Source organism: Gadus morhua, chromosome 5 (genome assembly GCF_902167405.1).
Source record: "Gadus morhua chromosome 5, gadMor3.0, whole genome shotgun sequence".
Lineage (NCBI taxonomy): Eukaryota > Metazoa > Chordata > Actinopteri > Gadiformes > Gadidae > Gadus > Gadus morhua.
Genome location: NC_044052.1, coordinates 23,549,053 through 23,566,214, shown reverse-complemented (window position 1 = coordinate 23,566,214; position 17,162 = coordinate 23,549,053). Strand labels below are relative to the sequence as shown.

The 17,162-nt window shown below is 46.9% G+C and overlaps 1 protein-coding gene across 5 annotated transcripts in view; it reads left to right on the top strand.

Annotated features, from left to right (window-relative positions):
• Positions 1-17,162, top strand: part of LOC115544457 (uncharacterized) — a 993,561-nt gene that overhangs the window by 19,248 nt on the left and 957,151 nt on the right. For all 5 annotated transcript variants that reach the window (XM_030357421.1, XM_030357425.1, XM_030357424.1 and 2 more), the window contains exons 10-12: positions 1-236; positions 2,239-2,505; positions 16,825-17,103. The exon at positions 1-236 is cut by the window's left edge and continues 85 nt beyond it. In XM_030357421.1, the coding sequence (XP_030213281.1) occupies positions 1-236; positions 2,239-2,505; positions 16,825-17,103 (782 nt within the window). The remainder of the gene's footprint in view (positions 237-2,238; positions 2,506-16,824; positions 17,104-17,162) is intronic.

Genomic DNA, 17,162 nt, shown 5'->3' with positions numbered 1-17,162 from the left:
GGTGTTCTGGAGGAGAGACGGCCAGGAGCTCCATGAGCAGGTGGACCCCGGGGAGGTCCTCCCCAACCACGACGGGACCTTCCAGGTCAGCGTGGACCTGGACCTCACGGCCGTCCCACAGGAGGACTGGGGGAGGTACGAGTGTGTGGTCCAGCTGAAAGGCATCGAGGACATCTCCACCCCCCTGGACCCCGCCCTCATCAGGACCAACTGGGGGAAGACTGGGAGGGACGGAGGTAGGGGACACACCTCACCTCACCTCCACCTCCACCTCACCTCCACCTCACCTCCACCTCCACCTCACCTCACCTCCCCTCACCTCACCTCCACCTCCACCTCCACCTCACCTTTCTGAATCTGTTCTTAAAGTCAACAGATGTGTTGGTTTATCAGAACCACTTTCATACTGTTCGACCCTACTCACTTTAATTCTTTATCAATTCATGTCATCATATCAACCTAGCTATCAACACAGATAGCTAGGTTAACCCATTCCCCCTATACAACACAGATAGCTAGGTTAACCCATTCCCCCTATACAACACAGATAGCTAGGTTAACCCATTCCCCCTATACAACACAGATAGCTAGGTTAACCCATTCCCCTATACAACACAGATAGCTAGGTTAACCCGTTCCCCCTATACAACACAGATAGCTAGGTTAAGCCATTCCCCCTATACAACACAGATAGCTTGGTTAACCCATTCCCCCTATACAACACAGATAGCTAGGTTAACTCATTCCCACTATACAACACAGATAGCTAGGTTAACCCATTCCCCCTATACCACACAGATAGCTAGGTTAACCCATTCCCCCTATACAACACAGATAGCTAGGTTAACCCATTCCCTGTATACAACACAGATAGCTAGGTTAACCCATTCCCCCTATACAACACAGATAGCTAGGTTAACCCATTCCCCCTATACAACACAGATAGCTAGGTTAACCCATTCCCCCTTTACAACACAGATAGCTAGGTTAAACCATTCCCCCTATACAACACAGATAGCTAGGTTAACCCATTCCCCCTATACAACACAGATAGCTAGGTTAACCCATTCCCCCTATACAACACAGATAGCTAGGTTAACCCATTCCCCTATAAAACACAGATAGCTAGGTTAACCCATTCCCCCTATACAACACAGATAGCTAGGTTAACCCATTCCCCCTATACAACACAGATAGCTAGGTTAACCCATTCCCTGTATACAACACAGATAGCTAGGTTAACCCATTCCCCCTATACAAGACAGATAGCTAGGTTAACCCATTCCCCCTATACCACACAGATAGCTAGGTTAACCCATTCCCCCTATACAACACAGATAGCTAGGTTAACCCATTCCCCCTATACAACACAGATAGCTAGGTTAACCCATTCCCCCTATACAACACAGATAGCTAGGTTAACCCATTCCCCCTATACAACACAGATAGCTAGGTTAACCCATTCCCCCTATACAACACAGATAGCTAGGTTAACCCGTTCCCCCTATACAACACAGATAGCTAGGTTAACCCATTCCCCCTATACAACACAGATAGCTAGGTTAACCCGTTCCCCCTATACCAAACAGATAGCTAGGTTAACCCATTCCCCCTATACAACACAGATAGCTAGGTTAACACATTCCCCCTATACAACACAGATAGCTAGGTTAACCCATTCCCTGTATACAACACAGATAGCTAGGTTAACCCATTCCCCCTATACAACACAGATAGCTAGGTTAACCCATTCCCTGTATACAACACAGATAGCTAGGTTAACCCATTCCTAGTTGAGTGGAGGATTCAAATGAAGCTTAGACAAAGCGTTTCACTGTAACCTGGAGAGATGTCAATACAGTTAAAAGAAATCCTCCATAAATGTTCTGTAGACAGGGGGCGGGGCCACATGCTGGGGGGGAGGGGGCGGGGCCACATGCTGGGGGGGAGGGCGGGGCCACATGCTGGGGGGGAGGGGCGGGGCCACATGCTGGGGGGGAGGAGGCGGGGACACATGCTGGGGGGGGGGGGGGCGGACCCACATACTGGGGGGGTGGGCGGTGTCACACGCTAGGGGGGGGGGAGGGGGCGGAGCTACATGCTGGGGGGGGGTCTGTCTGTCTGTCTCAAGTGATGTACAGCATTAACCTGTCTGTCTGTCTGTCTGTCTGTCTGTCTGTCTCTCTGTCTGTCTGTCTGTCTGTCTGTCTGTCTGTCTGTCTGTCTGTCTGTCCACAGTGATTCACTCTCTGAGGTATTTCCACACGGGGTCGTCTGGCCTCTCATCCTTCCCAGAGTTTGTGGCTGTTGGGATGGTGGATGAGGTTCAGTTTGTTCACTATGACAGCGTCAGTAAGAGAGCCGTACCCAAACAGGCCTGGATGGACCAGGTCACCAGAGACGACACAGACTACTGGGAGAGGGAGACTGGAAGATATCAGGTTGAACAGCAGGTCTTCAAGGGCATCATAGAGACTGCTAAGAAGCGCTTCAACCAGACGGGAGGTATGTTCATACTTTATATATGCACACACACACACACACACACACACACACACACACACACACACACACACACACACACACACACACACACACACACACACACACAGGAGCACACACGCAGGAGCACACACACGCAGGAGCACACACACAAACACACACACACACACACACACACACACACACACACACACACACACACACACACACACACACACACACACACACACACACACACACACACACACACACACGTTTCCATGACTACCAACACACCCACATGTCCAGAGGCCACAGTACTGACCACATAGGGCATCCCATAATACCTCTAGAGCAGCACCCAGACAGGCAGACAGTTAACCTACAGACAGACAGACAGTTAACCTACAGACAGACAGACAGTTAACCTACAGACAGACACAGTCACTTTAATTCTTTATCAATTCATGTCATCATATCAACCTAGCTATCAACACAGATAGCTAGGTTAACCCATTCCCCCTATACAACACAGATAGCTAGGTTAACCCTCCATCCCATAATACCTCTAGAGCAGCACCCAGACAGACAGACAGTTAACCTACAGACAGACAGACAGTTAACCTACAGACAGACAGACAGTTAACCTACAGACAGACAGACAGTTAACCTACAGACTGACAGACAGTTAACCTACAGACAGACAGACAGTTAACCTACAGACAGACAGACATTTAACCTACAGACTGACAGACAGTTAACCTACAGACAGACAGACAGACAGTTAACCTACAGACAGACAGTTTCTCTCTCTCTCTCTCTCTCTCTCTCTCTCTCTCTCTCTCTCTCTCTCTCTCTCTCTCTCTCTCTCTCTCTCTCTCTCTCTCTCTCTCTCTCTCTCTCTCTCTCAGGTGCCCACATTGTTCAGATGATGTCTGGCTGTGAGTGGGATGATGAGGATGATACTACTGATGGTTATAACCAGTATGCCTACGATGGAGAGGACTTCCTAGCGTTTGACCTGAAGACCCTGACCTGGGTCGCTCTAGTACGTCAGGCTGTCCCCACCAAACTGATATTGGATCAGGATAGAGCTGGTAATCAATACAGGAAGAACTACTACACCAAGGAGTGTGTTGATTGGCTGAAGATGTACCTGGCCTATGGGAAGAGCACTCTGCAGAGAACAGGTAGAGTCACATGACCTGGTGGGCGTCACCGACTCATGTCTGGTGCATTAACTGATACACTACAGCAGTAGTGCCCCCCCCCCCCCCCCCCCCCCCCCGTCGTTTTTTTTTATCAAAAGGAACATTAAATGTAGGCTATAAGATGTATCATTTTATCATGGACAAAAATCATGTGCACATCACATGAACAACATATTCACATCACCTGAATAATCAAGTGAGTAACAGTTAACTATCAGACCAATTCTTAAACACATCACCAGACTTAGCCATTAATAAAGCTATATTGTAAGACGCCAACATCCCGCTTTCACTTTGATTGACGTTCCGGGCGAACAGGATGTTGATTGTAGGACGCCTTGAACGGTGATCCCTCAGAGACTGGAGTAGGCCGGATCGTTGCATGCCTTGTCAGGATGTTTTTTAAATGAATGTTCCTGTAAACGTGAGGGTTTCATGGCCTCATTAGAGAAAACGTGATCTCAGAGCAGGCACATAGGTAAACCACTGTTGATCTTTGAAGGAATAAATCCATCATTTATGCAATTGACATTTTACTGTCTGTCCTTTTTCTTGCTATCCGCCATGTTTCATTGTGTTGTGTTGGTTATTGAACTGTTAACCCGTGAACTTGGGTTATGTTTATCATCGTTACTATAGAGATCATGACGATAGCTGCTGTAACGGGAGTCCGGGCGTGTGCAGGACCGAACCGCGCTGTATGATCACTGTTACACTGAGCACAGAGAGTGAAGAGTAGCTGAGACGGTAGAGGGGTTAGAAACCCATCAATGAAAATAGGCTATTTATTTATTTCAGGTACCCTATTTTTGCACCAAAAAGATTTGAAAACCATGAAAGTTTAAATATATATTTATTTTTCTCTCTCTCTCCCCCCCCCCCCTCTCCCTCTCCCCCCCCCCTCTCTCTCCAGAGCGTCCGCGGGTGTCTCTGCTCCAGAGGAGCCCCTCCTCCCCAGTGGTGTGCCATGCTACAGGCTTCTACCCTGACAGGGTGGTGGTGTTCTGGAGGAGAGACGGCCAGGAGCTCCATGAGCAGGTGGACCCCGGGGAGGTCCTCCCCAACCACGACGGGACCTTCCAGGTCAGCGTGGACCTGGACCTCACGGCCGTCCCACAGGAGGACTGGGGGAGGTACGAGTGTGTGGTCCAGCTGAAAGGCATCGAGGACATCCCCACCCCCCTGGACCCCGCCCTCATCAGGACCAACGGGGGTAAGACTGGTGTTGGAGGGGATGGAGGTGGTGGATTGTGGGTAAATGAGTTCCATGAATAGGGCTAGGCTCAGATCAGTCCCTGAGTGACCCTGAGCTCCAGAACACATTTTAGAGGAATAGTTACACTGACGTTGTGTAGCATCATGTGACCGTAGACATGTGGTTCAATGATGGAGAGATGGACGGGGGAGGGTCTGTCATAACATCTATTATTACACACCTGATTTTATTTTATTGATTTACCTTCAAGGCAAGAGTCACCTCCTTGTTTTCATCCTCGTTGGTGTCGCTGTTGCTGCTGTTGTGGTTGCTGCTGCTGTTGTTGGAGTCTTTGTGTACCAGAAGAGGAACGGTGAGTGGATCAAACTCTCCAGGAGGACAAACACCTGATCTCCACCTGCTCTTACTTCCTGTCCCCTTCCTAGAATCTGATTGGTTGTCTTCATACACTGGAGGTCTGGTGGTAGAAACCTCTCCACCTCTGAATGATGAACCTTCTCCAATGTCCACAGATATGTTGTGGCATTAAGAATATGAAAGTATAATAACATGAGGATATTCACCACTGATTCAACACTAATCATTTCTCTTGATCCTTAGATTCAGACAAGCGTCACAAACCAGTTGGTGAGTAAAATATGTTTTATTGCAGTTCTGCTCTTATGATTAATGCTACTACCAGTACAGAGACCTTGGTGACTTGTCTAGCTCATTGGAATATACAGCTCTGTAGATCTAGAAACATCTAGATACATCTATCTCAGTGGACTATACAGCTCTATAGATCTAGCTCCATCTAGCTCAGTGGACTATACAGCTCTATAGATCTAGATACATCTAGCTCACTGGACCATACAGCTCTATAGATCTAGATACATCTAGCTCACTGGACTATACAGCTCTGTAGATCTAGATACATCTAGCTCACTGGACTATACAGCTCTATAGATCTAGATCCATCTAGCTCAGTGGACTATACAGCTCTATAGATCTAGATCCATCTAGCTCACTGGACTATACAGCTCTATAGATCTAGATCCATCTAGCTCATGACCTCACCTCCTCCCATTCTGCTACATCCCAGGTTCTTCTGACCGCTGCTCTGGGAACACTGAGGGGCAGAATCCGGCTCCTGAGGCCCAACCTCTGACCACAGTCAGTACTTTACCACTTCACAATACTTATTCAGAGTCAGATGTTAAAAGTTAGATATTATCAGCAGCCTACTTTATCACAGTAATGGTAATACTTAAACAATAATCCATCACAGTGATAGATTAACAGCCATATGTTAACGGAACTTCATCACAGTAGTAGATTAACATTCATATGTTAACGGAATTTCATCACAGTAATAGATTAATAGTTATATTTTAACAGTACTTCATCACAGTAATTGATTAATAGTCATATTTTAACAGTACTTCATCACAGTAATAGATTAATAGTTATATTTGAACAGTACTTCATCACAGTAATAGATTAACAGTCATATTTTAACAGTACTGCATCACAGTAATAGATTAACAGTCATATTTTAAAGATACAAGATTATTTTACAATGTTGTGTTGCGTTTAATGAACTGTATTGTAAATTGCCTCCATCTTGTCTCCTGACTCCTGTGGCACAAAACAAACATACCCACACTGCACACACACGCTCTCTCTCTCCCTCTCTCGCTCACGCGCACACACACACACACACACACACACACACACACACACACACACACACACACACACACACACACACACACACACACACACACACACACACCCCATCTACGTAGTTTCCTGGTACAAGAGGACCTAAAGTGTGTATCTGTCTCGTCACATTAGGCTTCAGCAGTAATTGATAAATGTTCAGTCTAGTAAACCGATATCCAGCCCGCGTCGCCTCGTCTGAACCCACGCGGAGGAAAGAGTCACTTTCTCTTTCAGACGACCACAGGATTTATTTGATATCAGTACTAATGACTTAGAAAAAATAAACAAACTCCATTCATAGACTATTGGTCGAGAGTCGCCTTGGCCAGAGCCGTATTTTATCCTTCAAATTCGCAATGATATGCGAATTTGAAGGAGATAACCCCTCCCACTTTATGGCTCAGAGGAGATAACCCCTCCCACTTTATGACTCAGAGGAGATAAGCCCTCCCACTTTATGACTCAGAGGAGATAACCCCTCCCACTTTATGGCTCAGCGGAGATAACCCCTCCCACTCTATGGCTCAGAGGAGATAACCCCTCCCACTTTATGGCTCAGAGGAGATAACCCCTCCCACTTTATGGCTCAGAGGAGATAACCCCTCCCACTGTATGGCTCAGAGGAGATAACCCCTCCCACTATCGCTCAGAGGAGATAACCCCTCCCACTCTATGGCTCAGAGGAGATAACCCCTCCTACTGTCACTCTGCATTCACAGGCCGTGACTGCCCTCTAGTGGAGGAGATGAGAGCAGAGGAAGACGGGGCAGGATGGGCCTACAACTGGTGTACAGTATTATGTATAAATGTTAACGTTTGAGATAATGCTTTATAATCTAGAGTTGGTTTATAAAGTAACTTAATGTACAGTTACAAATACATTACAGATGTTATTAAGCAGCTGTTTTAGGTGGAGAATGAGATTGCAACCAAACTATTAAATAAATAAAGATTTTTTTTGTACAGTGAACTTTGTGTTGAATGAATAGTTGTTTTATTTTCCCACTAGCAGTTAACGTTGAAACATACAGACGCAGGCGTATCGCCTCCAAATGTATGCTGGGTAATAATGTGTTAATCCCATAGCTGCCCACAGAGTCGATGCGTCCTCATCAATCACTTGTCAACAGAGCAGAATTCGGCCAACAACCCTGAGCAGGTTATTAAAGAGACACAGGGACTGTCCAGTCTGAAATAAGATTAAAATAGTTCACATTCTATGGATAAAATAACATTCTTATTGCTAAATTAATTAAAAAAAAGTCATTTGGAATCTGAAATCATATATGTGAATATATTGGACAGTTATTAGAATTATTTTCTGTAAAAATGGCGGGCATACTTTTTTTTCTGGGTGGAAAATATAATTTAGTATAGTTACGCAATTAAAAGTGTTTATGTAAACATTTTTAGCGAGGAATTGCAATTTACTTTTATAATCTTCGCTCGGTGAATGTGTAGGAGGATAAATATATTATTATGAAATATAATGATACTATTATTAATTATTATCATTCCGATGATAGCAATGTGAAGATAGTTAAAATGCCGTCACCTATGGAAGTAAACCTGTCTGAACGGTTCGGCTCCTCTGAACAGGAGTCTACTGGTGTCGTACGTTTTCATCCATATCAGTCATGCGTCTTTCTACAGTCCTGGAAGACACGTCTTTAATCCGGAGTTGAGGGTGGCTCTGTTTGGTAATCCATTAAAGATAACCTCTGAACTGCTCAGCCCCCTTCATGTATCCTCCATCGGAGATCAGAGAAGGTCTCCAGACAACGATTTCATAGCAAAGTACGCACACAGCTCGGTCCTTCAGGGAACCAATCAGACTTACATCCATACACATCCTCTCAGTCAATCATTCAATCATGCGCATAAATACAAAATATGGGAATAAAAAGGAGCACACTGTGATCTCAGAAGAACTCATGGGTGAAAAATGCAGGATACCTTTTAATTAAAAAAATGCACAGACATAAAAATACACATAAACATGGCAAAAACATGTAAGAAGTATTAAAAACACACAAATAAGTGCTGGCAGATAATGTGCAAAATAGATAAAACTGAGTAAATAAATAAATAAATGGGTACATGCAATAAAGATAAATAAGGCTTAGTGAAACCATTCACACATTCATACCATCCTTCACATAAAAGAAGCCTCCAACAGAATAAAAGGAAGAGTGAAAGAGGTGGAAGGCCTCAATAGATCATGATGTGAAGGAAGCAACAGTAAGGATAAAAACGTGGAACATATTAAAACGCACAGTCGACCCGACGCCATGCAGGGAACCCCCCAGGAGGAGTCCCAGGACCCCCCAGCGCCCCCAGCAGCGTCCCAGTGCGGCCCCCACTCCCTGATGTTCAGGCCCAAGGGGGGGAGGGTCTTAAGCTTGGCTCTCCACCTCTGCTCCGCCTCCTTCCTCTGTCTGTCCGCCCAGCACGCCTTCACCTCCAGCCCGGTGATGAACAGTGAGGTGATGGGGTGAGTTTGGAAGTGTTGGACGATGTGAGTGTTGAGTGTGCCTACGTGTATAGTATATAAGAGCTGTTTAAGTCGGGTGAGTATCGTGGGCTTTGTTTCGCTGTCATATATGACGTGGCATTGGGAGCATGTGACGGCGTAGAGGATGTTTTCGTCCTGCATGGTGAGGTTTAGTGTGACAGGGCTGGAGGTGGAGGCGTGCTGGTTCCAGACGACCGCCAGCTGCTGAGAGGGGCTTTGGTGTGGAGGGGGGGGGGGCTTCTGATGTCTGTGGAGAAGAGGCCCCCACCAGGACATCCTGGAGGTCCTGTTGTTCCTGTAGGCTGATAGTGTGGGGTTGGAGTGTGGGGTTGTTGTGTTGTGCGCGTGTGAATGTGTGTTTCAGTGTGGAGTGTGTGTGATGTGTTGTGTCAATGTGCTGATGAGGGGTACGATGTGTGTGTGTGGCTGCCCCCCCCCCGATCGTCTCCGCTCCTGATGTCAGGGGTCCCCTCAGGGAGCCTGTTGGGGAGGACCCCCTGACTCAGGGATCCAGGCCCTCCTAGTGGGGGCCCCCCCTCAGCCGGCCTGTGGACGGGGGGGACCCTAAGTCGGCCCCTCCAGGGTGGGAGGGGAGCCGGTTAAGGGGAGGCGTAGAGGAGGGGAGCTGGTTAGGGTTAGGGTTAGGGAGGTGGTGGGGGTCCACAGTGGAGGCCGCGGGCGGGTTACGGTGAGAACGCTGTGGAGATAGAATGGTTAGGGTGAGACGGGGGGAGGGCTGGCTAGGATGGAACGCTGTAGTGATAGAATGGGGGGGGGGGGGGGGGGAGGAGACGCACAGAGGGACGGTTGGTTAAGGTTAGGGCAAGGGGGGCGGGGGGGTCCCCCACCGTCTCCTCCGTTCAGAGTCTGTGCAACCCGATGATGTGTGATTTAATAATACCCGCCAACGTGGGCTGGGGGTGAGAGCTCCTTCATGGAGGAGTGCGTGCAGGGCCGTGGCACCAAATCCTGGGCCCTGTATACAAGAGGTACTGGGGTAGAGAACAATTGTTGCATGGGGGGGACGGACGGACGGGGACGTGGCCGTGTGCGATTCCTAACACTATGGGCTGGTGGATAATTCAAAAGAAATCAAAAACTTTTTTTTTTTTTTTTTATTGCCATGGGCCCCCCCCAGGACTGCCTCACTTTCCCCCGCAGTCTGTCGGCCCTGAGTGCGTGTGTGTCGCTGGGTTTGAAATAAGCTCTTGTGGAAAGAACTGTGTGGGGTGCGTTTGTGTTTGGGAAAAAAAAAGTTGTGTTCATAAAATCGACGTGTTGTGTGTGTTTCTGTATACTTAACCTTCATAGTAGGGTGATGTGTGAAAGTTATCCAAGCTATGACCCCGAAGATGTCGTCCAGGAACCGACAGTTCACCTGTGGCAGCAACGGGCAAGACTGCAGAGCAGAATGTAGGAACCCAGCCATGTAGATGTTCTCATAGCTGGGGGGGAACTTCTTGCCCATCGCAATATGTTTGTGAGACATTCTAAAGGGAATTGACTTCCGTAAGCATGCCGTATTTACAGATGGATTATAGATGATCGTTCACTAAATACACGAAGTGAGGACAAAAACAAATCGCAAATCCTAACCTCGAAAAGGGGAGAAAAAAATAAAATCTGTGAAAAAAAAAATGTTTACAGGGGGATCCAATCCTACGGAAGAGGATTAGGGCCACACATGTAAAAAAAAATTAAGTTCTGACTTTATTCTCAGAATTCTGAGAAAAAAGTCAGAATTCTGACTTTAATCTCAGAATTCTGAGAAAAAAGTCAGAATTCTGACTTTAATCTCAGAATTCTGAGATAAAAAGTCAGAATTCTGACATTAATCTCAGAATTCTGAGATTAAAGTCAGAATTCTGACTTTAATCTCAGAATTCTGAGAAAAAAGTCAGAATTCTGACATTAATCTCAGAATTCTGAGAAAAAAGTCAGAATTCTGACTTTAAAGTCAGAACTACGGGTATCTGTAAGGACCAACCTCCGTGGGAGAGACACTTTGCTTTATGCAGTAGCAGGAAACCTAAGTCCAAGAAAGCCACAATCCGGCCCTAGAATGGCGCGGTAAAAGTGCACGTCCCATAGCCAACTCACCAAGCTCACCAAGTCCAGTATTCAGAATTCAAAGCATTTATTCACAAATACGTTCTATTGTTTTGACAAGCGGAGCCGACAGTCCTGTGCAAGTATGCACATTAGCCATGTGCGCCAAACAGAAGATAGACGCAATGTATAGAACTGATTGTTGTGCATTGTTGTGGATATGTAGGCTGGTTAGTTGTGGTTGTTTGTGGTCTTAGTGAAACAGCTTTGCCTTGGAGTTGGAGAAGTTGGAGTGATTGTGTGAATGTGCGAGAGAGAGCACACCTGCCGTGGCGATGTTGGGCTTGTTGTTGGCTTATATGTGATCAATGATGTATCTGTCTGATCGTATTAGCTGTAGATGGATGGTTAAATAATGTCACAAGAACGGTCATACTGCAGGCTCTTATTTGCAAATGCACTGATTGTGTGCCTGTCTCCGATATGCTATATACCTGGCATTTATTCAGTTCATGTTCTTCTGAGTGCGCAAGAACTGTGCCAATTATTGTCGTGTTTGCATTGTAATGCACAACTTTGCCCCTCCCTGTTATAAAATAACGTGCATCCCAACAACTTTAGCCAATGCAGGCTCCTATTGCTATACCAGTGTGTTTAACGTGTGTGTGTGTGTGTGTGTGTGTGTGTGTGTGTGTGTGTGTGTGTGTGTGTGTGTGTGTGTGTGTGTGTGTGTGTGTGTGTGTGTGTGTGTGTCTGTGTGTGTGTGTGTGCGTGTGTTGTCATGTAGGCTATAGATATAGATTTATTGTCTTGGCTTGCTTGCATCCATGAAATATTGTAATGTTATGGCCTAGCTGGCTACTGCATATCGAGAACAATCTGGGGATGAGGGCATCCCCGAATATTGACGGGTATTTCGAACACTGCCATCTCAATATATAGCCTAACATATACAAATATATCAGTGTACTAGACACAAATGTATTTTCCACTAGCTAATGGTGGTCATTACATTGTAGTGAAACTAGTAAAGACAACACAGCTTTATGTTACGGCGAAACATGGAGGCACTGCAGCTCTAGTCTCGACAATGCGTATACTTTAGTCTGGTATTTCTCTTCACTGATTGGTTAGACAGCCTTCAAACTTAGTGGTCAAGCAAAGAAGAGGGAGGGCTCGTTCTGCATACCTAATAGCCGGAGTGAATAACTAATAGCCGGAGTTAATAACTAATAGCCGGAGTGAATGACTAATAGCCGCGGCTATTAGTCATTCAAAACCGTACGGAATTCTTGCCAAACCGCACAGGTTTTGCACTTTTACCGCGCCATTCTAGGGCCGGATTGTGGCCTTCTTGTCTTTCCATAGGTTTCCTCCTACTGCATAGAGCAAAGTGTCTCTCCCACGGAGGTTGGTCCTTACAGATACCCGTAGTTCTGACTTTAAAGTCAGAATTCTGACTTTTTTCTCAGAATTCTGAGATTAATGTCAGAATTCTGACTTTTTTCTCAGAATTCTGAGATTAATGTCAGAATTCTGACTTTAATCTCAGAATTCTGAGAAAAAAGTCAGAATTCTGAGATTAAAGTCGGAATTCTGACTTTTTTTCTCGGAATTCTGAGATTAAAGTCGGAATTCTGACTTTATTCTCAGAATTCTGAGAATAAAGTCAGAACTTAATTTTTTTTTACATGTGTGGCCCTAATCCTCTTCCGTACAATCCAGTACTGTGTGATCGCGGTGTCCAGTTGACAGAATAATTATCTAGTTACAGATTCGTTGGGACTTAAAATAGACTACTTTGGTGAAACGTCAGCCAATCAGAGACTTGGGAATAACTATCCAAAAGAAGGACTTCGCTCTATCAATCTCTCTGGAAAGTGGTCTGTACTTACCCTGCCTCGGGCCCGATCATTCTCAACCTTTTGGAGCAGTTTGTCGGAGACGAAGGAATCTAAGGAGATCTGGCTCCATCTACTGGTCATGACGGGTATCATCAGTGAAATATAAAGTATGGACACAGTAAATGATGATGACACATGTAACCCTAACCCTAAACCTAACCCTGACCCTAACCCTAACCCTAGCACCGCCGCGCTGCTCAGCATCGTGTCAGCCTCCGAAGGATGACCTCACCCGGGACCAGGAGAGGTGGTATCATGACCCTACGCCACTTCAGTGGGAGTTTCGGTCCGTCTGTGAACGGCACCTTTTCAGCGGTGCGCCTTCAGCCAGAGGGGGCGCCAATATGCCAATTTCCCACACAATGTTATGGTACTTCATAGAAAACCGCTTCGCGTGGCGGATGATTATTATTTTTGACTGCTCCTGGCGCCCGGGCGGCTGCCCGTGCCTAAAATGCCCACTGCCTGGTCTGACCGGGAACCAGGAGCGGAGCAGGTCTGAGCGGGTTTACTGCGTCACTCGGTTACTTTCTCTTTCAGTTTTGCCGGTTCATTCTACGGCTCCCAGAACAGTCGGCTCTCACTGTGTTGATAACGCCCCCCGCCCCGCAGCGCTACGGACACACCCACACCTCGAGCGCATCACCGGAGATACTGAGTTTTATTTCATTACTTAATAACCTTGACTTGTGTTGTTTGTTGCTCACAAGTTTTTGATCTTTACATAGTTTTGCGTCTGTTTTTACTACTGTCCTGTACTTTCGGTTATGACAGGCCATTTACCTGTGAGGGCGTTGTTTTCCTACTATCATATTCATGATTCACCCAAAGGCAGCTGCGGTAAGCAACCCGCGGTTCACCGGGCGGCCACACGGGGGCGCTGCGGTCCTGCTGATCTCAGCACCATGACCCTGTCACAACGGTAGACCAGAACACATGGAGTGACCCTATATGTCCACCGACATACTCTATATTTAGATGTATATAAACAGTATACTATGTATATATTTTATATTCTTATTGTGTGTGTGTGTGTGTGTGTGTGTGTGTGTGTGTGTGTGTGTGTGTGTGTGTGTGTGTGTGTGTGTGTGTGTGTGTGTGTGTGTGCGCGCGCGCGCGCGCGTTTGTGTTTAATCTGTTGAACACTGAGGTCTACTCGGCCTCTTCGGAGGCTCTTCTGCCCGTTCGGTTGCTACACTTATTTCTACTTCAACTGTTGTTGTTGTCTACCTGGTAACTAATGACGCGACCGCCTTTCTGAATTCCCATTGGTCGAGCGGGTCCGCCTCCTCCCTCCCTTCGAGTCCCGTCGGTTCAGAACTTCAGGAGACCAGACGACCATCCTCCACACTCAGCATGGGGGCGTTGGGACTGCTGCTGCTGCTGGGGCTCCTCTCCGGGGGGTCTGCAGGTAGGACCCTTCAGAGCCTCTCGGTCCGAACTATATATAGACCCGGAACTAGAACTATAGTGGTACCGAAGCAGTGCTTAGTTTCGCTATCTTTACTGTTGATATGAAACTGCGTTTGTGTACAGTCTCAAACTCGAACAACTAATCCACAGGATGATTAATCTTTCACTTGTTCCGATATTTAAACTGAATTTTCAGAAACCAGTTTGCGTTTTGTTTCGACTGCGTTTCATTTTGTGTCCGAGCTGAGAAAACGAAAGTTAGTCTGAGACTAAACCGGATGACGATGTTGGGTTTCTGAATCTGTTCTTAAAGTCAACAGATGTGTTGGTTTATCAGAACCACTTTCATACTGTTCGACCCTACTCACTTTAATTCTTTATAAATTCATGTCATCATATCAACCTAGCTATCAACACAGATAGCTAGGTTAACCCGTTCCCCCTATACAACACAGATAGCTAGGTTAACCCATTCCCCCTATACAACACAGATAGCTAGGTTAACCCATTCCCCCTATACAACACAGATAGCTAGGTTAACCCATTCCCCCTATACAACACAGATAGCTAGGTTAACCCATTCCCCCTATACAACACAGATAGCTAGGTTAACCCATTCCTAGTTGAGTGGAGGATTCAAATGAAGCTTAGACAAAGCGTTTCACTGTAACCTGGAGAGATGTCAATACAGTTAAAATAAATCCTCCATAAATGTTCTGTAGACAGGGGGCGGAGCCACATACTGGGGGGGAGGGGGCGGGGCCACATGCTGGGGGGGGAGGAGGCGGACCCACATACTGGGGGGGAGGGGGCGGACCCACATACTGGGGGGTCGGGCGGAGTCACACGCTGGGGGGGGAGGGGACGGAGCTACACGCTGGGGGGGGGGAGGGGACGGAGCTACATGCTGGGGGGGGCACATGCTGGGGGGGGAGGAGGGGGTGGAGCCACACGCTGGGGGGGGGTCTGTCTGTCTGTCTGTCTCAAGTGATGTACAGCATTAACCTGTCTGTCTGTCTGTCTGTCTGTCCACAGTGATTCACTCTCTGAGGTATTTCGACACGGGGTCGTCTGGCCTCTCATCCTTCCCAGAGTTTGTGGCTGTTGGGATGGTGGACGAGGTTCAGTTTGTTCACTATGACAGCGTCAGTAAGAGAGCCGTACCCAAACAGGCCTGGATGGACCAGCTCACCACAGAGGACCGAGACTACTGGGAGAGGAATACTGGAAAAGGGCTCAGGAGCCAGCAGTGGTACAAGGTCAACGTAGAGACGGCTAAGAAGCGCTTCAACCAGACGGGAGGTATGTTCATACATTATATATGTACACACACACACACAAACACACACACACACACACACACACACACACACACACACACACACACACACACACACACACACACACACACACACACACACACACACACACACACACACAGGAGCACACACACACACACACACGCAGGAGCACACACACACACACACACAGGAGCACACACACACACACACAGGAGCACACACACACACGCACGTTTCCATGACTACCAACACACCCACATGTCCAGAGGCCACAGTACTGACCACAGAGGGCATCCCATAATACCTCTAGAGCAGCACCCAGACAGACAGACAGACAGTTAACCTACAGACAGACAGTTAACCTACAGACAGACCGACAGTTAATCTACAGACAGACAGTTAATCTACAGACAGACAGACAGTTAACCTAAAGACTGACAGTTAACCTTCAGACAGACAGACAGTTAACCTACAGACAGACAGACAGTTAACCTACATACAGACAGTTAATCTACAGACAGACAGACAGTTAACCTACAGACTGACAGACAGCTAACCTACAGACTGACAGACAGTTAACCTACAGACAGACAGACAGTTAACCTACAGACGGACAGACAGACAGTTAACCTACAGACAGACAGACAGACAGTTAACCTACAGACAGACAGACAGACAGTTAACCTACAGACAGTTAACCTACAGACAGACAGACAGTTAACCTACAGACAGTTAACCTACAGACAGACAGACAGTTAACCTACAGACAGACAGACAGTTAACCTACAGACAGACAGACAGTTAACCTACAGACAGTTAACCTACAGACAGACAGACAGTTAACCTACAGAAGGTTAACCTACAGACAGACAGACAGTTAACCTACAGACAGACAGACAGTTAACCTACAGACAGACAGACAGTTAACCTACAGACAGACAGACAGTTCACCTACAGACATACAGTTAACCTCTCTCTCTCTCTCTCTCTCTCTCTCTCTCTCTCTCTCTCTCTCTCTCTCTCTCAGGTGCCCACATTGTTCAGAGGATGTCTGGCTGTGAGTGGGATGATGAGGATGATACTACTGATGGTCATCTCCAGTATGCCTACGATGGAGAGGACTTCCTAGCGTTTGACCTGAAGACCCTGACCTGGGTCGCTCCAGTACGTCAGGCTGTCCCCTCCAAACTGAGATGGGATCAGAATAGAGCTGGTAATCAATACAGGAAGAACTACTACACCAAGGAGTGTGTTGATTGGCTGAAGAAGCACCTGGCCTATGGGAAGAGCACTCTGCAGAGAACAGGTAGAGTCACATGACCTGGTGGGCGTCACCGACTCATGTCTGGTGGATTAACTGATACA